Source organism: Petromyzon marinus, chromosome 47 (genome assembly GCF_048934315.1).
Source record: "Petromyzon marinus isolate PM22_M1 ecotype Great Lakes invasive population chromosome 47, UKy_Petmar_22M1.pri1.0, whole genome shotgun sequence".
NCBI lineage: Eukaryota > Metazoa > Chordata > Hyperoartia > Petromyzontiformes > Petromyzontidae > Petromyzon > Petromyzon marinus.
In genome coordinates this window covers 11,515,134-11,540,507 of record NC_133713.1, presented here as the reverse complement: position 1 = coordinate 11,540,507, position 25,374 = coordinate 11,515,134, and the positions used below count along the sequence as shown (strand labels likewise).

The window sequence follows — 25,374 nt, the reverse complement described above, 5'->3', positions numbered from 1 at the left end:
ACTATATTTGATTTTCATCCAAACAATTTTAACTCGTGGACTGAGTTTAGTGTGTATTCCCCTGATGTTGTGGACCTAAGTGCAAATTTGTCAGTGTTAAGTACTGACAAAATTTTAATGTGTTTTTCACCGCAGAACAAAATAGCTTGCATTCACACCTTGAGTGCACATTTCCTGTGGAATAATTTTTTGAAACGATAATTAAATGCCATTGCAGAACACTTGTGTTGGGCCTGCGGGTCGTGAGAAGTGTGTGTGTGCTCGCATCTACTCGGGCAGACGCTGAAGATGTGTGCGTGGTTTGTTTCAAGAGGCCGGTGTGTGCAGTTTGCCTGGCTTGATGTAGCCATCTAGTGGCTCGTGTACGAGCTTGCTTCGGCTAGTTGGGGTATGGCCACTGTGCGTTCTCCTCCTCCCGCACACCCTCACTCCCCCTTCAGGGCACCTCTGTTATTCACCATTCATTCCACTGTTGTGACACCTGAGCCAAGTGTCCAGTCACGGTCATAAGCGACACTTGGTGTGCGATAAAACCAGACTTGGAAAGGCCTGGTGAGCGGTCGTGTACAAGGATGACAATTTGCCAAAATATCCAGCTACTTTACGTGTTGTGTAAAATTAACTTGTGTAAGGTACTGCCCATGGTGACAGTTTAAGTCGGTGACAGAAGTACAACTTAACTATAAAGAAAGCCATGTAAGTTTAAATCTGTAAACACTACTGAGCCATGGCAACTTATAATTTAACATGCACTTTTAAATGTCGTGTCATTGACTGCGCAACAGGATTAATCATTACAATATACATCACAAGGAGAGCAATGTATTATAACTAATCATTTGTTAATTAGGTCCCCTGATAATGCTTGTACAAGTTTTTATGAGCGCAACGTGACATTTTCCCTTGTGTTGGTAAAAGTACACCCCGATTCGTTCACAGAAAATGCACAAATTAATGAATGATTGAGCTTCACGTGAGCCTGATAACGTTCGAGTGCCAAAATTTGTGCAACAAAAAAAACGTGGTTTAGGTCAACTTGCGGGCAGCCGTGCTGAGTTTTGGCCTTGGGTTTTTTTTGTTGAGTAAGCGCAATGGGGGGAAATATTTTGTAGGTGAGAGCGACCCGGCTGGTGACGCCTGGAACTGCAGCCGTGCTTGTGCATGGGCTGCCGATTGCTCCATCGCCTTACACCACTGCAGCCTGCTGCTGTGGTTCAGTATAGGCACTGGCCCCAGTTAGTTTGTTGTCGGGGGAGATTTTAAATGGGTGCTTTGAAAGGAGATGTTTTGAAAACAGCTCTCTGCTGTTTCCGTAGGTTTAAAGTCTGCACATCTGTAGAACATACATTTCTAGAGGATTTGCTGTAAGTTTTTTTTTGTGAATGGACCCTTTAAGTATATAAACTCTGGGGAAGTTATTTTCAATTTTCAACAGGTGGAACAAAAACACCCATGCAAGCCTATGGAAATTATGAATATTTTTTTTAACTTAACGTGCATATTTTGTCCTTAAACTTAGAAAGGTAAATGGTTATCAACTCTTGATTCCACGATATTTTCGCAGTGGTACAACCAATGTTGACTTCCCAAAAGTGGTAACTATTTTATCGACCCTAGGGGCATTAGTTGACCCCCTATAGCGACTTAAACTCGCACATGCCATTGTGAATCGTGAACTGTAAAAATTTCGAAGCTCTGATCTTATCTGAGAAAATGTAATTTAATGAATGGGAACCCCACTTTTATGATTTCGGGTGATAAAACGAAAATTCTGACGGGTGCCACCTTTTGCATTTTGTTTTTTGTTGCGGTTTTAGGGGCTTCTCAGCATAACGGTTGGGGCAGCCCTCCCCAAGCTCGCAGGTTCTGGACTGAACTCTCCCCTGCTGTCCATCACTCTCTCATCGAGGGGCCGAGGAGGATGCTGTAAGGATGATTGCATCAGAAGCCAGCGTTCAGCAGTGAGTAAAGCACGTGTTCGGGCTACCCGGCAGACTTGGTCCACGAAAGTGAAAGTGCCTTGTGGTTATGGAGAGGCAACCCCACGTAACAGACTTAGTTAAATATTTACAATGTAAATGTTTACACACGCACGTTTGTAAACGTTGATTCAGTCACGTTGAGTACTGATTTCTATATATAGCATGTAGTAATTGACTGGTTTACTGTTATGCAAACACTTTTAGCCCGCAATAGGTTTCGATGTGTTGCGTTGATTTAATGCATGCTATTGGGATGTTCGAATTGGCACTTGCTTGCTTGACATGAACCTCAGAGTTAAACTGTGCCGTTGCATTCCCTATTACGGTGATATTTACGGGAACACAATTGCAACAGCTATTACCCTATGACCACACTTGCGAGCATTTATCAGGCAACTTCATGTTTATTGTTCTCTCACGGCTCTTTGTGATGTACACCGCTAAGAGCAGTAGCAACCACGCGCGTGCAAGGTTCAAATCATTAAGCGAGACCCGCGCCGGTGCCTAGACCCCCGCTCGTGATGACTGGACTCGCGCTCGTGATGACTGGACCCGCATTTGTGACTGGACCCGCGCTCCGTGACTGGAGCCGCGCTCGTGCCGAGACCCGCGCTCGTGACTGGACCCGCACTCGTGACTGGACCCGCGCTCGTGACGCACGTCACGGCTGCGTCGTTCCCAACAGAGAGAGCGAGCCGTCGGTGCAGTCGGATGGGGAGCTGGAGGAGGAGGAGCCGCAGGACTCCCAGCCAGAATGGGCGGGCGCGGGGCGTGGTCGCAAGCGGGCGGGGCGGGGAGCCCGTGGCGGCACCGTGAGTGGCCCCTTTCAATCTTCCCTCTCACCCCCCACCTCCCGCGCTCTTCATCCGTCTGTCCCTCTCATTAACTGGCACTCTAACCCCTACCGACACCCCCCCCCCTCCAATTGAACTGTTCCTACCCCTAACCGCTTCAGCTGTTGGTTTCTAAAGCTCAGAGGCAACTCTACAAATTAAGTCACATTGTCACGTAACCCACGAGTTAAATTTTGACTTAAAACTTCCGTGACTGCAGGAATTAATATTCTTTGGTTCTTTCGGTATAGTCACGTAGATAGAAAAATAATAATAAAAAAGAAAGTGAATAAAAAATAATAAAAATAGAACACTAATGTAGACTGTAGCTTGGTTCTTAATCGGAGTGAATGCAGCTGGCTCACACGAAATAGATTTATCTAAGACGATGGTACTTTGCAAGCCTACTGGCTATTAACAAAGGTTAATTCATGAAGCCATCCATATATACAGACACAATTTAAACCGAGAGGATAGTTATAAGCTCGGCAATCATTGGAAAGATGTCATCCAACCACTTTGGGTCATGACTTGATTTGTTTTTTCTTGTCACCCTCCACCGTCAGCAGTGTGGGTGTGTGGAGCGAGGTGCAATGTTTTGATTTAACATTAGCTGCCCCACCCATCTCTAAACCTTTATAAACAGTTTGCCTTTAGAGGCTTACTTCTCCTGATGACGACCTCTTGTGTTGCGATCGAAACGTCGTGGTTTTTGTTTTTTTATTCTTATTTTTATTACTGAAAGAACCAGAATAAGTCTACATTATAGACTGCCAGTACGCTCACTCAGGTTAAGAACCAGGCTACAGTCTGCATTATTTATAGACTGCCAGTACACTCACTCAGTTTAATAATCATTGCTATAGTTTACATTATAGACTGCCAGTACACTCACCAAACTTAATAACCAGGCTACAGACCACATTATAGATTTTTAGTACACTCACTCCGATTAAGAACCAGGCTACAGTCTACATTAGTGTTTTTATTTATTAAAATTTTATTATTTTTTATTCACTTTATTTTTTATTACCGTGAGTTCAAGTACATGACTGAAACCAAACCTACTCTATTAGTAACTGCAACAAGTACATGCAACCCACACTGTTGTTGCAGGAATCATACAGGTTAATGATGCTATCGCATAGAGTCTGCTTGCTTGTATGCCTTTGTGTGTATATCCATTGAGTAATGTGCCTTCACAAGTTAAATGTATATTACATTAAACGCGATGATCAGCATTTATTTTGGCGGGGTGGTGCTTTGGCGGAATACAGGCACCGAAGCGCGCGCGCGGTCGGGGGGGCGGTCGTGGCCGAGGGGGGGTTGGGGGGGGGCCCATCGGGCGGGGTGGTTCCACCATGGGCCCCCAGGGCCGGGCCAACGGAGTCCACCAGCAGCCACAGAACGGCGAGGTGGAGGCCGTCACGCTCTTCGAGGTCGTCAAGCTGGGCAAGAGCGCCATGCAGGTAATTTCCCGTGATTGCCCCCCCCCCCCACCCCACACAACATATTTGATTAAAATGTTTAAATTTCTTTGTCGACTGGCAACCTGCAGCGTTTTTGCCAAGTGTAGGTTGAATTTAGTCATTTTCTTAGCTAAGTCGACGAAAGCAGTCGAACATTTAGTCCGTTCGCTCAGAGTTGATAAATGTTGGTGTAGTGGGTAGGCACAATTTATTGTTCCTTTCATTCACCTGACCCCCCCCTTTCCCCTTCCCTTTTCCCTTCCCTTCTTAAAATATTGTTAGATTAGTCGCCAAATCTGTGAACTAGCAAGTCCGCACGTCCTTTGGACGTGACCATCCATCTGTCTGTCTCTCCAGCCAGCAAAACTTTTTTTTTTAAAGTGAAAGTACCCATCGTTGAACGACGGTCCTCTGCCACCCCTAATATCCCCACCTCCACACCCCATGGGTATTCCCCCCCACCCCCTCCCGCACGTGCCACCCCCAAGGCCTCCACCCGGACATTCTCGCAGTCGTCCCCCCACCCACGCCCCCCCCTCTGGCCAGTCAGAACGCACGTTAAGCGGCGTGTAGCCAGCCAGCTAGGCAGCCAGCCAGCAACATTTTTTGTAATATACAGTAGTACGATATAGGCAATTAGCATACTTAGTCTTTCTCAGCAGTCTCTAATAACGTCACTCAATTCTCTTAATCTGTCTGATTTCTTTTTCTCGTCATAAATACACTTTATTGACATTTTTCAAAAATAATTTCACAACCGAATGAAAGCAGCTTGGAAACCTGCAGGCCACCGCTGGAGTGTGGTAGCAAAGACGTCTATAGTGGAATTCCTCTTGTTTTTTGATGGTTTTGAGGGATATTGCCCCTGATCTTGGAATATGATGATCTAGTACGATTACACAAGGTTGAACACTCATCATAGACAATTCATTCTTTGGTAATGGATGATTGCTCATCTTCGGAATGTTATTACACATAGCAGCCTTGGCTCATAAAGTAAGTGGAATGAGTCAACCGTAATTACACCATTTTCACTCTTAAAGCAACAATGGAATTGACTTTGCTGCTACATATACTGTGAAGAATTATAAGTTAATGAGGGGTCGGTCTGGTGTGTTGGAATGTAAAAATGGTCCAACATGAATGCAGAATGCCCGTAGAAGTAAATAAAAATGTTAATTTAGTTTGTTGGTTATTGAATCGTATAAGTGTATGCCATAGGTTTTTGATGATGTGAAGTATCAGCGTTGTGTGAGATATTGGAATTTGCACAAGCTGAGAGTGTTTACATTCTCAGAAATCGACAAATTTGTCTCGGTTGCACAACGGTGTCCCAGGTCTCACCCATATAATATAAACAAACATCAGTTTATTGATTGATTGCCTTAGGGAAGCATGACATTCCACTAAACACTGCCCATATAATACCCTTAACCCTTGTTGTCTGTGCCTTTGCTTGAAAATGCATCTGCATTCAGTCTGTGGTGGATGACTGGATCGAGTCGTACAAGCAGGATCGGGACAGTGCCCTGCTTGACCTAATCAACTTCTTTATCCAGTGCTCCGGCTGCAAAGGTCGGTAACATTCACGAATCTTTTTAGTCGCCCACAGCTGAAAATGTTTGTTTATGCCTGGTAATTTTGGGCTGGGCCCGTAAAAGTGTTTTGTTTGTTGGCTATTGGGCTTGGTTTAATCGCACATATGTCACAGTTTATCAGGGTTAAGTTAAACATAACATTCGGTAGTGGACACTGTTTTTGTCATCATGCGAGCCTCGGAACCCAGCCAAGTCAAGGCTCTCCTGTGCCATAGGTACACTGTCAGAATGAGACGTAATTAATAGGGATCGACACGTTTTGTATCAATAACAAACAGCATCTTTTGTCATGTGTGCTGCGTTGTGTGACACTGAATTTTATTCTTTAGGCGTTGTTACTGCGGAAATGTTCAGGAATATGCAAAATGCTGAAATTATTCGGAAGATGACAGAAGAGTTTGACGAGGTATGATTTAAAATAATGTATTTGGGTGGTGGTGTGACAGAGTGCCTAAGTTAAAATTGTAATATTGTGAGTTTAAGGATCCAAATCTGCATGACTTGGCATTCCAAAGCACCTTACAAATAATCATGGCAAAAAAGAGGGCAAAAAGACAATGAATGAGGGATGTCACAGAGGGATAAACGACAACCCGTGCATTGACACGAGCTAGCAATTGGCACTGAAAACCCGAGCATCAGCCGAGAGTCCCGGAAAAGGTCCAACAAGATAACAGGGCAGAGGGGGGGGGCCCTCAGTCGACCGTGCTGGCACCCCACTTTATCAACACCACCCACCTCCACTAAACACCAACCCATGCCCCCACGATGTAACAGCAGTACCAGCGCTTTCCCGAAAACAGCGGCAGGGTCCCGGTGGTGCCCCTGTGCCGTGATGTAATATTGGGGTAGCAATTATTTACACGAGAATAGGTTTTTCCCCCTTCTATTTGGCAACAAAACAGGTGTTAAGTTGTTAAAACACCAAACTGAAACCTTTTACAAGGAAGCATGTCTGCATTAACCACAATACTTGTGGAGAAAATGCAAACAAAAAACTTACTCTGATAATATATCCATTGTCTTATTTACATGTGTGAATAAAATGAGTACCAAGTTGTGGTTTTCTTTTAGTATGTATAATGTATATAATTTGGTAAATATCACAAGCAGAAAAGAACATTGCCCAATGCTCATTTGAGTGGGTATGCTCACTCTTGAATTTTTTTTCTCAAAATAATATAATGAATCTGCTGCTCATGGATGCGGAGCAATGGGAATGTTTATTCAATTGCGTGACCTTTAGCCATGAATACCATGCGGCTTGACTGATGAACAGGACAGTGGAGACTATCCACTCACCATGACGGGGCCGCAGTGGAAGAAGTTCAAGTCAAACTTCTGCGAGTTCATCGGTGTGCTCGTTCGGCAGTGCCAGTACAGCGTCATCTACGATGAGTACATGATGGATACGGTCATCTCGTTGCTCGCTGGCCTCTCGGACTCGCAGGTTCGGGCGTTCCGGCACACGAGCACGCTGGCCGGTAGGTGGGCTTTGCTGTGCTTGCGCAAGGTGGTGGGGTAGGATAATAATAATAATCTCTATTTTATTAAGAGTGATTCCTACCAATTCCTTAACCTGTATTGTCTAAAGGATCGTTAAGCGTTGATGATTATCACAATTGGACCAAACCATACGCTAGGAGTGGTTGAAAATGAAGCAATATACTTGAATTTAAAAGTTTTTGATAAAACACTCTTCAGAATAAAACATTTTAAGTACTCTTTCAGAGGGGGCGTGTGCTGGGAATGACTGCATTGTGTACAACTCATTTGAGTTTTAATGTTGGATGGCTCCTGCCATTTCTTTAAGTGCATCTTGTGTAACTGGTGTAGTCATGGCAATATTTTGGCTAATGTTTAATTTCAAGATTGTTAGTTATGTTAATAAACATAATCTTAATTGTACTCATTGTCTAACTTATAAATCGGAATGATAATTTTCGATTTAAAGCTTTCGTGACTGCAGGGATTCATATTCTTGGTTCTTTCGGTAAAGCGTTGATGCTTATCGCATAAAAAATATAAAAATAAAACAATATATAAAATTATCTGGCAATTTACATAATGTAATAAAATTATCTGAGAATTTTATTAAAGAATGTTTTTTTATTTTATTATTTATCTTCTACAGAATTATAATGTTTTATATTAATTACATTCATAAACATCCTACTTGTATTCATTATTTGTGTTTTAAATTATAAATCTCCAAAGCAATAAACTCTTCTATTGTGAACAATAACTGAATTTTAAAAATAAATCACTCTGGCACTTCGAGATGGCAATGATGTGGAGACCGTTGTTACCACTGGTAATGATGGTTATATTATTGTGGTGCGGTAGTCCTGATAGCATTATGCTGTACTGACGCTGGCAATTCACAGCCATGAAGCTGATGACGGCATTGGTGAATGTGGCGCTGAATCTGAGCATCAACCTGGACAACACGCAGCGGCAGTACGAGGCAGAGCGTAACAAGAACATTGGAAAGCGTGCCAGCGAAAAGCTTGAGCTGCTCATGCAGAAGAGGAAAGAGGTAACGTGTTGCTTGTTTATTTATCGACGACAATAGTTTTATTATGCTCTGTCAATTTCCATGTTCTTTACTGCAGTATATTGTTAATTGCATGTCTTAACCATATGTTACATTCGTGGGTATTTTTCCAGTTCCACACATTCCTGAAAGTGTTGAAATTGTTAATTAATGTTTTTTTACTGAATATGGCATGTATGTATGAACTTCTTTTGCACCGTATGTAGCCACCCATGCTAATCGGAGGTGCAGGGAAGGATAACAAACTAAACACAAAAAAATCAGTTATAAAGAAATTCGTTTTCAATCTAGATGATTTAAAAGTGCATTGTTCTTTCATCATGAATCCAATCAAAAAAGCATGAACGTGCTTTTTACATCCAGCACCTGGGTTTTTCCTTTTCTTCCACAGTTACAAGAGAACCAGGACGAGATAGAAAACATGATGAATGCAATCTTCAAGGGCGTGTTTGTACACAGATACAGGTATTTTGAGCTGTGGTAATTAAATGGCAGCAAGTTGTGTGTTACAAAAAAAAAACTATGGGCAATAATGCACACTGAGCAAGTGTCTCTTAGCCTTCGTAAAGCTCAATTTTATGTGACGTACATCATGCTGTCATGCTGTGTGTGCCAAATAACATTTTTATATGCATATCTTGGCAAAAAAGCATAATGAAAATAAAATCTCACCCAGGGGGCTTTTAAAACAGATGGCATCTCGTGCAATATGCCTCTTCCTGTAACATTGGCAATGTGATTGTCCTAAATCAGTGGCTGCAGCACGTGGCAGCAGCTTTTTTCCCCCCCACCATCTTATTTATTTATTTCACGGGGCCGTTGATCCGACGCTTTTGATGTCCTCGTAATAAATAAGCCTTGCTGCCGCTCAGTGGGGGGCAATCATTTGTGGCAAATAGCCAGCGCTCTAAAGCTGTCTCCGCGAAGCGCTGTAAAGTACAGGCTGCAATTCCACCACTGCCGGCGGCGGCGTTGTGAAACCGCTCAGTTTTTATTACGACTGTTATTGCTTAGCATGTAACTATTCAACCGCTTACCGCCCAGCACAGTTGACACGATTTGGAATCAAGATTCGATTTTAGCCTCAATCTCTTGTGCATTCTCGTGCGGTCTCGTCTGTAATGTCTAAATTGTACTGTCGCCTTTATTCTGCCTCGTTTGATTTTATTCTGACCGTTAGTTTAAAGTAATTATTTCAAAAAAATCGCATACATTCAGGAAAATAGATGTTTATACACCATTCGATTCATCTCATGTATGCCTTAGAAGACATTTGAATTGCTCAATTGTTAACGTTTTGTGCAAGGTTCGCACGGTGGAACGGGCATCCTCTGAGTGCATATGTTGGTGTGTGGGGAACAGGGATGCGATTGCGGAAATCCGTGCCGTGTGCATGGAAGAGATCGGAGTGTGGATGAAGTGCTACAGCGAGGCCTTTCTCAACGACTCTTATCTCAAATACGTTGGGTGGACGTTGCACGACAAGGCAAGGAGCACGGCATTGTGACGGCAGCATACTACGATTGTTTCATGTTCACCGCCAACGATGTCTCACTCATGTTGTTTACTTCAGATTGGCCCATAGAGTGTATCTCACCCAATTAGACCAACTTCTCACGGGGATAGTAGACCCATCCCAGCATTTGAGAAAGTAAATATTCACATTGTATTTTAGTAATTGTAAATCGGGATTCGGTTATTGGATCACTGGTGAATGCTGGCCAAGAGTGCTTGTTTGTTTTTTTCATTTGCACAATATTTTAACGTGAATCCATACTTGTGCATAGCTTACACTAAAGTACTGAAATCCGTGCTTGTTAGTAATACAATGTGCGTTATTGTTTTGTATTTTTTTACATCCAATAGTGCCTCTGGTGGTGTAGTGGGGATTTACACCTTCGCAACATATTTTACATGAGCAGCTTATAATTAAATAATGATATACAGCATTGTGATGTAAAAGATGTTTAGAGCGTGCGATTATAAATGCACATTAATTACCATACAAGTGTTAAAGTACTGCTTTAATATAATGGTTAATTACTTCTATTATGAAGTGCTAATTTATTAATTGTAAAGCAAGCCATTCGAATAATGCATATTATATTTTTTATTGCCAAAATACATCATATGTTTTGATAAATTTTACAAAAAAATTTTGATTAATTGCTCACAAAGTACAACACAAGCACATATACTCGATCTGTGTAATTCATGTTTTAAGTTATCAGTAATTTCAGTGCTCTGCTTTTGTGAAGCCGAGGAGAAAATTGTACTCCCCGTTTTTGGGCACACCTTGGTTTGAGGCCAGGGTTGAGGGTAGTCTCAGGCAGCCCTCTGCCTGAAACCCTCTGGGTCCAAAGCTTCAAGTATGGCTTATGGGGCAATTGTGCCATGGAAGACAGTTCTTGCTGGTGTCCTTGTGAGCACACAATCTATCCATCTCCCACGACTGTTCTACGTTGGTCCTTGTGGCACCATGTTGGCAGCTCAAATATTCCTCCACCTTGCTTGATCCTTAACCTCCCGGGTCAGCTGCTCGTAGTTTAAGCCCATTGAGTCCGCGATGTTCTGAATCCAAGTATTCTGGGCAACCTTTTTTTGCTCGTGCCTACCGTGGTGCTCTGTGGAAGCAGTTCTCCTGCTGTGTTTGTTTTGCCTGATGGCGGTTGCTTCTGTTGCGATCGGAACGTCGTGATCTATTAATTTTATATCTACGTGACTTTACCGAAAGAATCAAAGAGTAAGGTTTGGATAGCTTGCTGGATCTGCTAATGTGCCCAAGGAACTATAGTTTTCATTAATTAATGGTGACTAGAAGCAATTCTGTCCTTTCTGGTTTTTAAATATGATCCATACGTATAGCAGACAGTTGTGTATTATTTATGGGATTCCTAGTAAATTGTCAGTTCTAATGAGCACTCCATCTCTTAATAGGTGGGAAGCGTGAGTGAAAGGAGAAAAGTTTGTGGCTATAGTGTGTTAATGGCTGAGTTGCGTGTGTGTGTGTGCATTGCAGCAAGGAGAGGTGCGACTGAAGTGCCTCACCACCCTGCAGGGCCTCTACAGCAGCAAGGAGCTCACAGCAAAACTGGAGCTCTTCACCAACCGGTTCAAGGTATGTACACGCCCCTTGCTTTGGATATGCCACCATGGAAATAATAAACAATGAAAGAAATATGTTGAGCAAGAGATTGAAAGGAAGCTTGGTTTGGTCTTGCTTTTCATTACATAGAAACTGTATTTTTTTTACTATAAAAACTGCATTGTGAAGCCATCAAGTAAATATTGTTTTTTACCACACAGGACCGGATAGTGTCGATGACACTCGACAAAGAGTACGATGTTGCTGTGCAGGCTATCAAGCTCCTCACCCTTATCCTACAGTGAGTCACACCTGCATCCTGCCATATCTTAGGCTGTAACTTTTGAGAGATAGGTGAAAAAGAAGTTGCATTCGGAGCCTGGAAATTGAGGTGCTGAATAACTGGACAAATAGTGGAACTGTGGTGTGAAAGTTTAAATGGTTTGCGATAATGGTGGCTTCATTCATTACACTGTTGTGTAAATTAAAAAATTTTCTTACAATTCCAGTTGCGCATATCAGTGCCTGGTCATGACGCAGATTTCTATTTGGAACTCTTACAGAAAGCAGTGAATTAATCCAACTTCTAGGAAGATTGTTAAAAAATAGATATGTGCTCCCTTCATTCACCTCTTATCTGTCCTAAGGTGGGCATGGGGGGGGACATCTGATCGCAATTCATTCTAAAGAGGTGTTCTTCACCAGAAACAGTTTTGGTCCTCGGAGTTGACAGGTTCCAAGACCATTAACTCACGAGACTTGGGGAACCTGGTCTAATCATCGGTGGCTGAAACCCTGATTCGAATGCAGGATATTAATGACGCCATTGTAAATGAATATTGGCGCTCATCCCCAGGGAAATAATATTTGTTTCGAGCAGCAAACATTTGTTTTAGTTAGGGCTGGGGGTTTATGGTGAGGATTACTTTGTTTCAAAAAAGAGTAGTACAAATATTCAGAAGGGGAATGAAGATTTCTTTTCGGGGTAATAAATGTTTTGGGAGAATATTTATTATTGGGCCCCCAGCTCGGTACTTAGACATGGCATGAGCTCGCTAAACCACCAGGCCAATTCCTGTTTGCTCATAAATTTTTACCATGAGAGATGTACGAGGAATTACCTCTGTTTCAGCTGAGACGTATATACCACTCCCCCCCCGGTCTTGCCTGCAGGACAAGCAGCGAGGAGGTGCTTTCGAACGAGGACTGTGAGAATGTGTACCACCTCGTCTACTCGGCCCACAGGCCTGTCGCTGTGGCAGCTGGAGAGTTCCTCCACCGCAAGTAAGGGCCCTTGATAGCACAATGCATTACCCACGTGCACTCACGTACGAGCCACCGTACACGCAAAGACGTGAACTTCCAAGCACATTGCTTTGAACTACCAGGTACACAATGGGATCGCGTGTGTCATGCTGCTGTACAGGGGAATATGTAAATGATTCCACAGGGGCCTTACCGTTACTGCTCGACCAATTTCAGTAAAACGGGTGTCATTTGAACGCTTATGTAGTTAATGCGAACGAGGTCAAAATAAAATAATTAATTTAGGCCCATTGGCTCTTGAGAATTGAGCATATCCGTCATGGTGCTGTTTATCAGCTCTGCCGTTTGCAGGAGCTTGTTTAAACCATAGCCATGTGCCATTGGGTTGTATGGAAGCAGCTCGTTGGTTGGACGGTGGGGTGGGGGCAGTGACGAGATTAAATATACCCATGAGTGTTGAATTTCGATGGGATTCCGACTCCTATTAAATGATTTTCAAAATATAATCACGTAATAAAAAATAACCACCAATTGTCTGCCTTGTTTACAAATTGCCAATTTTTTTCTCATATGTCAAGCACACATTGTTAGTGTTGTGCCGTCAGTTGCAGCCTTGATGGATTAATGTGCCTGAGAGAATGGAAATGTATCTTGCGTGTCGAACAAATATTAAATTATTCGCAGAAAGTTTAATCTTCCTACTATTTGCAATGGAACTCTTTTGCACGAGTGACCAAATTGTGTTTGCCAATAAGCAGGCATAATGATCACAGGGATGCAATGCCTCTTTATTATGCATTAGTATCCTAGCTTAATGTACCACAACCTACTTTTGTTCTGAACACAAGCCCTCAAAGCACCGCCTTCGATCCCGAGGCTCATTGGAGAGCACCCTGGGACGATGCCAATGTCCCTAAACAAGCACTTAATCTTGATTTAAAGCTTTCGTGACTGCATTGATTCATATTCTTGGTTCTTTCGGTAAAGTCACGTTGAAGGGAAACAATAAAATAATATAAAATATATATAAAAACAATAAAATTACAGTCGAAACGTCGTGAGAATTTTTATTGTGTTTTATATATATTTTATTACCGAAAGAACCAAGAATATGAAGCGCTTCATTGTGAAACCCACAGAAAAATCCGCCAGTTTCAATCTACTTCACAAAGAATTGTCTGCCTATAACCGCATCATAATGTAATACGGCAGATGCGGCTATCTTCTGCATCAGTGGACAATTAAGAAGAGCACACAAAACAGGGTCCAACATTGTTACACACCACTGCCCCCTCTCCGATCACTGTTAAGCCTCAGCGCAGTGCCTGCTGCTATTAATGGTGTGCGAGGCGAGATTTGGCATTGCCTAAAGGAGACCAGCAGGTGTCAGCACTTTTCTGCAATCGTCTCTCTGCCAGCAGAGGGCACCCTTAGCAGGGTCCACCCAACGCCTGCCCCATCCACATGCAATGTTGCACTGGGTGGTTTACTGGATCCTTAAATAAACTGTTTTTTTTTGTTCCACGTTTAAAACGTTGACTTGTGTTATTTGGACGTGATGCATTTTTTCATTTACAGTCGAATAGACCCATATTCTTGGTTATTTCGGGAAGTCACAAAGATAGAAAAATATAAATAATAAAATTGAAAATTAAAATAATAAAAATACATTTAAAATAATAAAGCAAAAAACCGCAATAAAAATAAGCAATTTAAATAGTATAATTAAATATTTAAAAAAATAATTGAATATAATCAACTAAAAATCCACGACGTTTCGATCGCAACACAAGCTGTCGAAATGTCGTGGGTTTTTTGCTTTAATTATTTTCAATTTATTATTTTATTGTGGTTTTGTTTTTTATTATTTTTATATATTTTATTATTAATTTTTAAACATTTTATTTTATTTTTTTGTTTTCTATCTACGTGACTTTACGAAAAGACCCAAAGAATATGAATTACTTCAGTCACGAAAGCTTTAAGTCAAGATTTAGTGGTACCAATTTGCTCGTATAGGCAAAATAAGGGCGAATTGATACGCTGTTTGATCGTAACGTTGTTGGTGCCTATCCCATGCACATGTGATCAGCAGCTTCCACACATATTGGACATGCACCACCAAGTTTTCTACCTCCGGTAGCCATTGGCAAGTAAAGGAGCTGATCTGAGCCATGGAATCTGCCCATGGGGAACCACACGTGTGTGTGTGTGTGTGCACGTGTGTCTGTGCAGGCTGTTCAGCAGGCACGACCCAGAGGCAGAGGAGGCACTGGCCAAGAGAAGAGGGCGGAGGAGTCCAAACGGCAACCTCATCAAAACCCTCGTCTTTTTCTTCCTTGAAAGCGAGGTGAGCTTTGCCAGCAAAGAAAATTACTTTCTTCTCATAGTTTTTATATGCGTGCTGTATTAGCATCATAGTCAAATCAATATTTCCTATGCAACTATAACAGCACTTTCTCAGAAGATAATATTTCAGAACCACTTCTGAAGTCACTTCAGTTTTCCATGCAAATTGACACACCTTTTATGCCCTGCAAAGAGTATTTGTTGCATTCTAATATAACAGAAAAATGTAATTATCAAAGCTGGAAAAATGCCAAGCTAAGTAACAAACCAAATGTAATTATTGATTACGATGACTGAAGTTATTGATTGCTGGTCTTTGACCATTATCTCGCGACACTTGAGAACCCAGTTGAATCGTGGGTGGCTGAAACCTGGATTCTATCTTGGCATCATAGTTGTGTTATAACACGGACCATGAGGCCACCTCCGCACACAAGTTCTAATAAAGAGCACATTCACAGCCACTCTTCATATGGGAAGATTAAAAAAAACATTCTAATGTAGGCAAAATATTGTATGTAAATATCAGCGGATATCAACCAAACTTATGTGTGGGGGCATAAAGGATTGTCCTGACATCTCGCTTCTCTAAAATGGTTCTTTAAGTCTATACGCGCTGTAGGTGCTATGTCTGTAAATGTATTGTGTTTTATTTCCTGAGAGCGGCAGGGTGGCACAGTTGTAACCCTGGTACCTCGCAGCAATAATATGCTGGCTTTTATTCCTGACTCGGGTGCCTTTTTGTGTTCTACATGGTGTTTTCTCCCCAAATACTCGGGTTTCCTCCAATAGTAAAAAAAAACATTTATAACTGGTGTTCGCCATACATGCCAATGCTAAAAGTTACCTGCAAAATACTCTAAATATTACACATGGCAACACCGCCCCTGACTGCGAACGCTTGACAGGACCCTCCTAAAAAAAGTCTTAAGACTTGGTGATTTATCATCGGTAAACAAGTATAATAAATATGTATTGTAGTTGCTTTTTTATTACAATATATCAATGTCGCATGATATATTTTTTATTTCATTCTATTTCTTTCATTGCCCCTGCTTTTGTGGTTATTCATACTCGGTGTCAGAAAATAGCAGGAGCTTGAACTTCAACCAGTGTGAACTGCAGTTGTATACAGTGGACTGACTTTTAAAACATTTCAAACCAAACACAAACATTATTGGATCCGGCTCTTAGCAGCATCGTGAGCCTCCAACCTTAACTCCCAGCACACTTACAGAGTTCATTAAGAGTGACCAGATAAGGGGATCGAACCTGCGTTTGGCGATGCCGATGACATTCTGACCATAGTGCCTCTCCACCGCCTCAGTTGCACGACCATGCCGCCTACCTGGTGGACAGCCTGTGGGATTGCGCTGCCGAGCTGCTCAAGGACTGGGAAGGCATGACGGAGCTGCTGCTTGCAGAGCCCACGCAGGGGGAAGAAGGTGAGGACAAGATAATACACATCCGTGGACACCCAGAGCTTAATTTCTCATTGCATATTTTCTGGGTCGCCAGTAGACCAGGATGTGACACGTGATTAGTATCCACAGCCATAACACACCTGATTAGCACGGTTGGCTACGTACGGTGCAAAGTAAGTTCAACATACATGCATAGCCAAAGGTATATTGGAGGTGGTGTGCTGGGTGTGAAATTATTTTGTGGGTTATGGACCCAGACACACACAGCTGAAGTAAAATCCAGTACGAACCCACGCACCTTACCCAATTGGTTCGCAAATGTAGTGAGATGAAAGATTACAAATATTCTGCGGTTTTTAATATAGATCTTCTGATGGTAACTTTGCAACATGTTTTCAGAGCGCTGCTCGCTGTATAAAAAATGATGTTGGAGGCTGCAAAGAGATTCATGTTTTGACCACAGGTATAGGTCATGACTTGTGTAACCAATCAAGAAAGGGATGTTTTGAAGGTGTAACGATGATCAAATGCATCTGCTGGCAAGAGTAGACCAATTTGCATTAGTTGTAGGCAATTTCTGTAACGTAAACCATGGTTCCCTCCTCGTACGTGATTTATGTGCATCTTAATAAACATGAAAAGAGATGATGATTGTGTTCATGCTGCCAGGGGCGGAGCCACAGGGGGGGCTGGGGGGGGGCTCAGCCCCTGTGAAATTTTAGGAAAGTCGGTAATCGGGATAACCGGATATCCGGCTGCTGCAAAATGCTGCAGGCTGCTTGAGCGGCAGCCTTTCAAACTTATTAGCCGCATCAGTGGCTCCGACCTATTAATAAACTCCGCGTTCAAATCCAATAAAAAAATGTTTTTTATACATTTGTGGCGCCCATTGGAAAACATAAACTGGATATCTCAGAATATTGAAGTCAGCCCCCCCCAAAGTCAAAATCCTGGCTCTGCCCCTGCATGCTGCTAATGATGGTGGTTATTGAGGCTCTTAAGACAGACAGGGTTTCCTTTGTTTCCCCACTTTTGAGTCTTCACTTGTGCCCTCACCGTGTCTGGTTTTGCCGTCTTCCATTATTTCATCACCAGCCTTGACCGAAAGACAGGAGAGCGCTCTGATAGAGATCTTGCTGTGTACCATTCGGCAAGCGGTGGAGTGCCACCCACCCGTTGGGCGAGGAACCACGAAACGGGTGAGTGGATGTGGTGGGTGTGTCGCGCCAGCCTTGCTGCATGTCCGTTCCATTGCCGTGTTGTTGAACAAGGGTCTTTGTGAGTGCCATGTGAGCAAGGTGGCATAGTGGGATGATGGGTTGCAAAGGGTCAGTCGACATGAACACTGCAGTGCATTGTACCTGTTAGTGGGGTTTTACGACATGTTGATACGGTGTTTCCATACAACATCTTTTCAGTCTGTGTCATTTGTGAGCGAAATGACCAAATTAATACATTGCAAAGATGTGAAGCGTTTTGTTCTGGAATTTGCGGGGTTTTTTCAAGAAACTGAATTATTTTTGCACGTGAAATTTTCAGATCCTGACAGCAAAAGAGAAGAAGACGCAATTGGACGACCGCACGAAGCTGACAGAGCACTTCATTGTTGTTCTTCCACAGCTGCTCGCCAAGGTGACTCACACTCGCCTACGCCGCCGAGCTGATATAGGAAGGATGCAGTCAGGCAAACAAATAGCCCTTCCATTGTACATATGTACCCAGACTGCGTCCCAGACTTTCTGACATGTTTGTATACTTCTCATTGATGATCAACCCATATCTATGACCTTCAGGATATAAATGCATAGTTTCATAACCTTGGTTCTTATATGACAAAAACCTAACGTGTATTTTGCCGAACAATCTTTTCCGCAGTACGCCGTCGACGCAGAGAAAGTAACGAATCTACTGCAGATCCCGCAGTATTTTGACCTCGAGATCTACAGCACAGGGAGGTTGGAAAAGGTCAGTTTGCATATGAAAACATTTCACATTGCGTATGCTAGCAGTGGCTTGTTTTTATAAAATCTCGTTCTGCACAGAGGGGTTTATGATGTACATATTTTGAAATGTTAATACTAATGAATCCGAGTTGCATAAATAACCACTTTTCACATACTCTGTACTCAGAATAAAGTTCCTTAAACACAGGAGGCTAGGCTTTAAAATACAAGTCGGAAATACGTGACCAAAATTCTACCGGAACATTTTCCATCGTACTGTTTGCTTCAATAAATTCTGCACGAGAGCTGTGTGCACATTGCATCCCACATTTGCAATGCCTCCCGTCTGATTGCAGCACTTGGAAGCGCTGCTGAAGCAGGTGCACGAGATTGTGGAGAAGCACGTGGAGGCCGACGTGCTGGAGACGTGCAGCAAGACCTTCCAGGCGCTGTGCAGTGAGGAGTTCGCCATCCACAACCGCGTGGACATCGCCCTCTCGCAGCTCATTGACCAGCAGGTGGACAAGTTCAACCACCTCGTGGACGACATTGTGCAGGAGGTGGGTCAATTTCTGTACACTGTATGACCAAAATCACTCTGAAAGTATCTGATCTGGGTCAGATCTTGGTAGTAAATTAGGATTGAGCCTGGATAGTGCTTTGTTGGGAGACCACCAAGCACAAATAACTACTCAAGGCTGTAGGACTATGTGGCAGAGGGCAGTGCAGCAAAACACATTGTCGTACTGTACCTCTATGCTATTTTCCTTCAACCTGCACTGACCAGGGTGGGAAAGTATGGACAATAAACTCCTGTGACCCACACGGCATGGGGAAGCCTTCTTCCAGCAGCGGGATCAACAGTGGTCTGTACTTACATTCTCCACAGGGTGAAGAACCGGATGATGAAGAGATCTACAGCATACAGGCAACGCTGAAGAGAATAACAGCCTTCCACAAGTGAGTCGTTGCAGATGCGATGCTTAAACTGCATGGCACTTTGGCTCAACATCCTGATACCAAATAGTTCTAATCAGCAGCCAGATTGCAGATGGAGTCTAAGCACTAATTAAAGCGGAACCAATCGAACTTGTCGGCTGCTGATGCTGGCGAGCTGTAGTAATACTAGTATTCATAGAATATCCTGCCAGGTTTTTGTCAGCTCCCAATCAGATAAGTGCACGTTAAATTATTGGATGGGGAGGGAGTTTACTCAGCCCTTCATTTGTTTGTGGTTAATAAAATGAATACCGCTTTGTAGGAAGTCGGAAAAGCTTTCCTGTTGAGTGCCGTGCCCCTGCCCTAAGAATGTTAGAGGGCTCTAAATGATGCTGCCGTACCTGCATTTGAGCAGGAAACGATTTGATTTTTTTTAATTAACCGTGGTTCTAATCCACTACTGCCTTGGCTGTCTCACACGTCATTAAACATTTCTGTAAAACGTTCTTCAAGGAGCAGTTTTCCTTTTAAAAGTCTTCTTTTGGTTAAATGTATTCAATAGTAGTATTTGCTCATTTCAGCCTGGCAACCGTGAGGACGGCTCGGCTTCTTAGTCAAAGGGAAAAAGTAATGGAAATGCAGACTCTTTTCCTGCGTTATTAACATATTAAACAAAATGGGTTCAATGCTCTATTTAAATTGCCATTTGTTGGTCTTTATGCAAGTTGCATCAATTTATTCTGACTCGTTTTGCACTTGGTAGTGCGCACGACCTGACTCGCTGGGACCTCTTTGGAAGCTGCTATAAGCTCCTGAGGACAGGAATTGAAAGTGGAGATATTCCTGAACAGGTATGTATGTGTCTGTGACACAGTCCAGCCAATTACTCATCACAACGCAATGATAATGTCGCTTAAAATAAGGCGCAACCAATGAAAACACAAAGGCTGTTCCCGGGTTGTCTGATGAGTTTAAATCTCCGTTTATGAGAAAGTCTTGAAAGTTAGGGTTGGATCCTCCCATCACAGTGCTCCATGTTATTGATGGCCTCACAGTGACATCACAAGAGTGCCGTAATTACACTCATGGTCTTTACTTTTAACACTTTCTCAATACCAAAGTTTCAAACTAATGTTGGATAGTCTGGGACATGTACCTTTCAATGTGTATTTACAAGATGAGAGCTGTGGCTTATGTCGTCGATTTAAACATTTAGTGATTGCGTAGGCAGTGGCGTACAAATGCGTTTAACACAAAATCCTCACCACCTTCACGAACACTGCCTTATAATAGTTGAAGATGTGTCATTGCCCTCTATTTTTGTAATAAAACAATGTTAGTGACAAGTTTCATTTTTCATCTTCCTTCACAGCACCAACTCACCTCGCTTCGTTAAAGTCCGGTGATTGGCCTGTAGCACACTTAACCTTATTAACACATGTGGAATGGGCTATGACATTAAAATGCAAATGTTATTGAAGACTTGTATTTGCAGTATCGACTCTTGTTCATTCTTAGACCACCTGCTTTTGATCGACCCGCTATCTCCTTCCGTCTCCAGACTGTCGTGTTTCTCGTTTACACTGCACTGATGCGTGGCTTGTTGTTTCCTGCTGCAGGTGGTTGTACAAGCACTTCAGTGCCCGCACTATATCATCCTGTGGCAGCTGGCCAAGCTCTCGGAAGGCACGCCTACAAAGGTTAGTTTGTTGAGTTAAGATTGAGCACGATACGTGTCTCTAGTTGCTCCCTTGATGCCAAAAACACTTCCGGATATTGTTTGTTTCATCTGTGAAAGGGAAATACTGTTGATATCATCTTGAAGAGGAGGTTTGTGATTAGTGAAGCGCATGTGCAGGATGGAGTAAGGAAAGTTTCCGAGAGAGGCTTTGGATTAGGTACGCAATGGTCGATGATCAAATTCAAGATCTAAATCCAGATGGTGGAATAGTATATGAAGTCGACCTTAGGGGTTGGGTGTTGATTTTGCAGCAGCTGTGGGAATTAGTCGAAGAAATAAGGCCATGGTTAAGTATGGTGGAATCCGTGGCATTCGCTTTTATAGCCTCTTTACCTCGACTATTACGGTGTAAAACCTTTCCACTGTGAACGATTATGCATTTAATTATGTTCATGCATCTGTTCATTCAACTCATTTGCAATCTACATTATTGCTACTTCTCAAAATAATATTTAGTCCGTGTTTGCTGAGCCACTGACTCATTGTAAAGGCCTTTAATTTCAATACACCTGTTCTGAAGTTTTGTGTAATTATTTTTGTAATAATAATTTATAAAAGCAGATAGCATCCTTGTTATTAACGCTTCACCTGTACTGCATCATTGTTGTTGCAAACTGAAGTTGTACTGTTAAATATTACTTTAAACCCTTCATATCTGGCTTGTTCTCTGAGCTGTCCAGTAAAACCTCTTAATTCGTGGATTTTTTTTGCAAAATTAGATTTTTTGAAATTTTATATTTGTATACCAGTTTAACTTTTGCACCTTTTCCCTTCGACGATTTATTATTTGGCAACGTCACGTCATGGGGGAGAGGTACTTGTGCAGCGCATGAGTGGATTTTGGTCCCCGTGTACGCACCCAAGCCATTGTATCAGTTGTGCCGCCATCCGCATGCTAAAGCTCTTACTTTTGTACTAAATTAGCCTTATTTGTGGTGTGTTTATTTCGATCGTGGGGTTTCAGTGTAAAGTGAGTGGGGGAAGTGAGAGCAAGGGTAAAAGGCAGAAAAAGTGATGAGTTTAGCTCAAAAAGTAGTCCTCACTCTGACTTCTTCTCATATAACACCACCATCATCATCACACCCCCATCATCATCCAAGGCAAATACAACTTCCAAATTTACAGTATAATTTAGTGATGTTTTTTAATTATGTCTTGTATGATTTGTATTATTATACATTTACTTTTAGTATATGGATGTTAATAAAGAATTAAAGCTTTCGTGACTGCATAAATTACTTATTGTTTTTTTTTCGGTAAAGTCACGTATGTAGAAATACCACAAAATTATATTAAAACAAATCAATCATGACCGCAATACAAGCGGTGAGTTCAACCCAGAGGATGAACACGAAATTTAGCACTATTCTGAAATTCGTGGTCTGCCAGGCAAGTGTCTAACTGTGTTGTTGGCCGACTGGTTTTGCATCACGTAATGTTTTCTTAGGTTTGTTGAATTCTCGTCTCTCATCTTCTTGTTGTATTTACCTCCGTGCAGTTTAACGCTCTCTATGTGTTGCGTTGATGTCACCCTATGTGCTATTTGTTTTTTACACCTGATGAAGATCGCTTGTGTTGCGGTCGAAACGTCGTGATTGATTTGTTTTAATATAATGTTGTGGTATTTCTACATACGTGACTTTACTGAAAAAAACAATGAGTAATATATGGATGTTATATATGTGTAATATACTGGATTAATGTTATGAAACATTTTCATTTCTCCCATATGATCAGTCTTACATGGGAACCCTTTTCCCGTATAAACATAGTATCTACATTTGCAAATTCTATTTTCGTGCACATTTTCAAAAACAGAACCCTCCCGGATGTGTCAAGGCCTTGCCGTATTTACAAGTGCGTTTCTGTGTTGTTTTCCAGGATGAGTTTGTCACTCTCAAAAAGCAAGTGAAGGTTTTTTGCCAGCTTTGTCAGCACTACCTCACCAGCGTCAACATGGCAGTCAAGGAGCAGGTAGGGTTGGTTGGCTTGTGGGGATCAACCAGAAACTATGGAGAAGTGGCTTACCTGCATTTTCCATACAAGCCATTATATTAATGTATTATCCAAGTAAAAAATATAAATGTGACAGTGATTATTAAAAAAAAACCTTACAAATTATATTGCACAGAATTGCATTGCAAACAATCAGTTCCAATCAAGCTACCCACTTTGTATATTTTTCTTTCGAATAATTTAAACACTAACTTTTGCATGCTTGTTGAAAAATATACCGGCTGTACAGAAATAGAGGGATCACACAGAAACCTTTTGAGATATTGTGTTCCAATTACATTACAGCCTCATCTGTTTGATATAATATGCAAATTATTTTGTATTTAGTTTCAGCCTGCACATACATTAATTTGATGTGTTTTTTTCACCACGGTCAGCTATTGTGGCCATAAATAGTAAAATGGCACGTACTCTTCTGGTTGTTATAACGATTGTTACCTTGTCTGCGCCCCCTCCTTCCCTGCTTTCCAACCTCCACACGTTCTCCCCTCGACACCCCACTTCTTGCACGGCAGGCATTCACGCTTCTGTGCGACATGCTGATGATCTTCAGCCATCAGATGGTGTCCGGCGGGCAGGAGGCACTGCAGCCACTCGTCTACAACCCCGACGCGTCGTTGCAGGCCGAGCTGCTCAGTTTTGTCATGGACCACGTCTTCATCGAGCAGGACGACGAGAGCATGGGTACATGCCAGCGGAGAAAGGAACATTCGGCTACCCCTGGCGGCAGCGTTGTGGGACATGTGCCCAGCCCTTTATGTGTTTGATAAGTTTGTGCCAGCTTACTCGCTGACTACTTGCAGCGTCGAGAGCTGACGGCTGTATGCAGGCTCTGTCATATCTGTTCCTTGCCTTATGATGCACCGCCTGCTGCTATATACACGAGGCTCTTGATAGAACCTGTGGTGACATTCGCTGTGAGCGCAGACTCCTGGTTTGACATTACAATATGGCAAGGGTCTGTTTGTCAGTGTTAATAAAAAAAATAACATTCTGATCCTTCAGCCTATGGTCCTTCTCGACCAATGTTTTCGAGCAGCATTTAACCTATTTAGTCTTGTAAGAAGAAAAAAGTGTGCACATGCCACGATAAAGCTTAAACATTAATCAGATAACATGCTATACTTCTTGACACGACCTGTAGCTCAAGGCCTCAGTACAAAGTTGGGAGATGGTTTTTATCGGCCAAAACTTAACACAGGGAGACACTCGGCACAATCGTCACTTTTTTGTGTTTAGTTTGCTGTCCTTCCCCGCACCTCCGATTAGTACGGTTGGCTACGTACGGTGCGAAAGAACTTCAACGTACATACATTGCGATGATGTTGCCAATGATGATACCGGTGGGTTGACAGCAGGTTGTGTTTTAAAACCACCTAGATGGCGATGAAGAGGATGAGGCAAACAAAATCGAGGCACTGCACAAGCGGAGGAACCTGCTGGCTGGCTTCTGCAAGCTTATCGTCTACAACGTGGTGGACATGACTGCAGGCGCGGACATCTTCAAGCACTACATGAAGGTGAATGCATGTCCCACGCCTCTCATCTCGTTCCAATATCTGCAAGAGTGTAGTGCCTAGTAGCTGCAGAGTTATTTTGTTACGTATCAAGAAATTTCGATTTGCCTTCATATACAGAGGCATTGGAAGAAGAATATTTAAAAGTTAAAAGTTTTTTTCCTATACTCGAGCAAGCATTGGGTGGTGGACATCTCCATTGGAGTACTATTCCACATTCCAACTGCAGGACCAGTCTCTCTGCATAGGATGATCACTGTTGACTTTCCAACAATTTTAGATTGGTTTATTCGACTGAAACGATGATGCGCGCCGAGTCAACACCAGGCCGAGATATGAACTTGTAATCTTCTTCACACTGATTTCAACGCTGTAACCACGTAACAACCTGGCAATTCTTCTAGTTGTTAAAATGTTCATCCTGTTACATATATATTGTTTTTAAGGTAAAAAAAAAACTGCAAATGACACTCAATTTATGTGCTCTGTTAATGCCGTCGTGTGCAGTATTACAATGACTACGGAGATATCATCAAGGAAACTCTGAGCAAGACGAGACAAAATGACAAAATCCAGTGTGCCAAAACGCTCATCCTCAGCCTACAACAGGTAAGAATTTCATGTTGACATTACAGTGCTCCCTCCCTAGTCAATT

The 25,374-nt window shown here is 42.4% G+C and overlaps 1 protein-coding gene across 1 annotated transcript in view; it reads left to right on the top strand.

Moving 5' to 3' along the window:
* Window positions 1–25,374, top strand: part of LOC116952481 (cohesin subunit SA-2-like) — a 48,787-nt gene that overhangs the window by 14,694 nt on the left and 8,719 nt on the right. Inside the window, exons 2-26 of the mRNA XM_032971867.2 lie at window positions 1,818–1,961; window positions 2,668–2,794; window positions 4,093–4,284; window positions 5,763–5,859; window positions 6,212–6,288; window positions 7,162–7,366; window positions 8,270–8,421; window positions 8,831–8,904; window positions 9,802–9,925; window positions 11,459–11,557; window positions 11,746–11,825; window positions 12,698–12,808; window positions 15,026–15,140; window positions 16,467–16,584; window positions 17,659–17,762; window positions 18,103–18,195; window positions 18,439–18,528; window positions 18,863–19,066; window positions 19,396–19,466; window positions 20,209–20,296; window positions 21,065–21,145; window positions 23,068–23,160; window positions 23,718–23,886; window positions 24,583–24,722; window positions 25,227–25,328. Of these exons, the coding sequence (XP_032827758.1) occupies window positions 1,933–1,961; window positions 2,668–2,794; window positions 4,093–4,284; window positions 5,763–5,859; window positions 6,212–6,288; window positions 7,162–7,366; window positions 8,270–8,421; window positions 8,831–8,904; window positions 9,802–9,925; window positions 11,459–11,557; window positions 11,746–11,825; window positions 12,698–12,808; window positions 15,026–15,140; window positions 16,467–16,584; window positions 17,659–17,762; window positions 18,103–18,195; window positions 18,439–18,528; window positions 18,863–19,066; window positions 19,396–19,466; window positions 20,209–20,296; window positions 21,065–21,145; window positions 23,068–23,160; window positions 23,718–23,886; window positions 24,583–24,722; window positions 25,227–25,328 (2,835 nt within the window). The 5' untranslated portion in view covers window positions 1,818–1,932. The remainder of the gene's footprint in view (window positions 1–1,817; window positions 1,962–2,667; window positions 2,795–4,092; window positions 4,285–5,762; window positions 5,860–6,211; window positions 6,289–7,161; window positions 7,367–8,269; window positions 8,422–8,830; window positions 8,905–9,801; window positions 9,926–11,458; window positions 11,558–11,745; window positions 11,826–12,697; window positions 12,809–15,025; window positions 15,141–16,466; window positions 16,585–17,658; window positions 17,763–18,102; window positions 18,196–18,438; window positions 18,529–18,862; window positions 19,067–19,395; window positions 19,467–20,208; window positions 20,297–21,064; window positions 21,146–23,067; window positions 23,161–23,717; window positions 23,887–24,582; window positions 24,723–25,226; window positions 25,329–25,374) is intronic.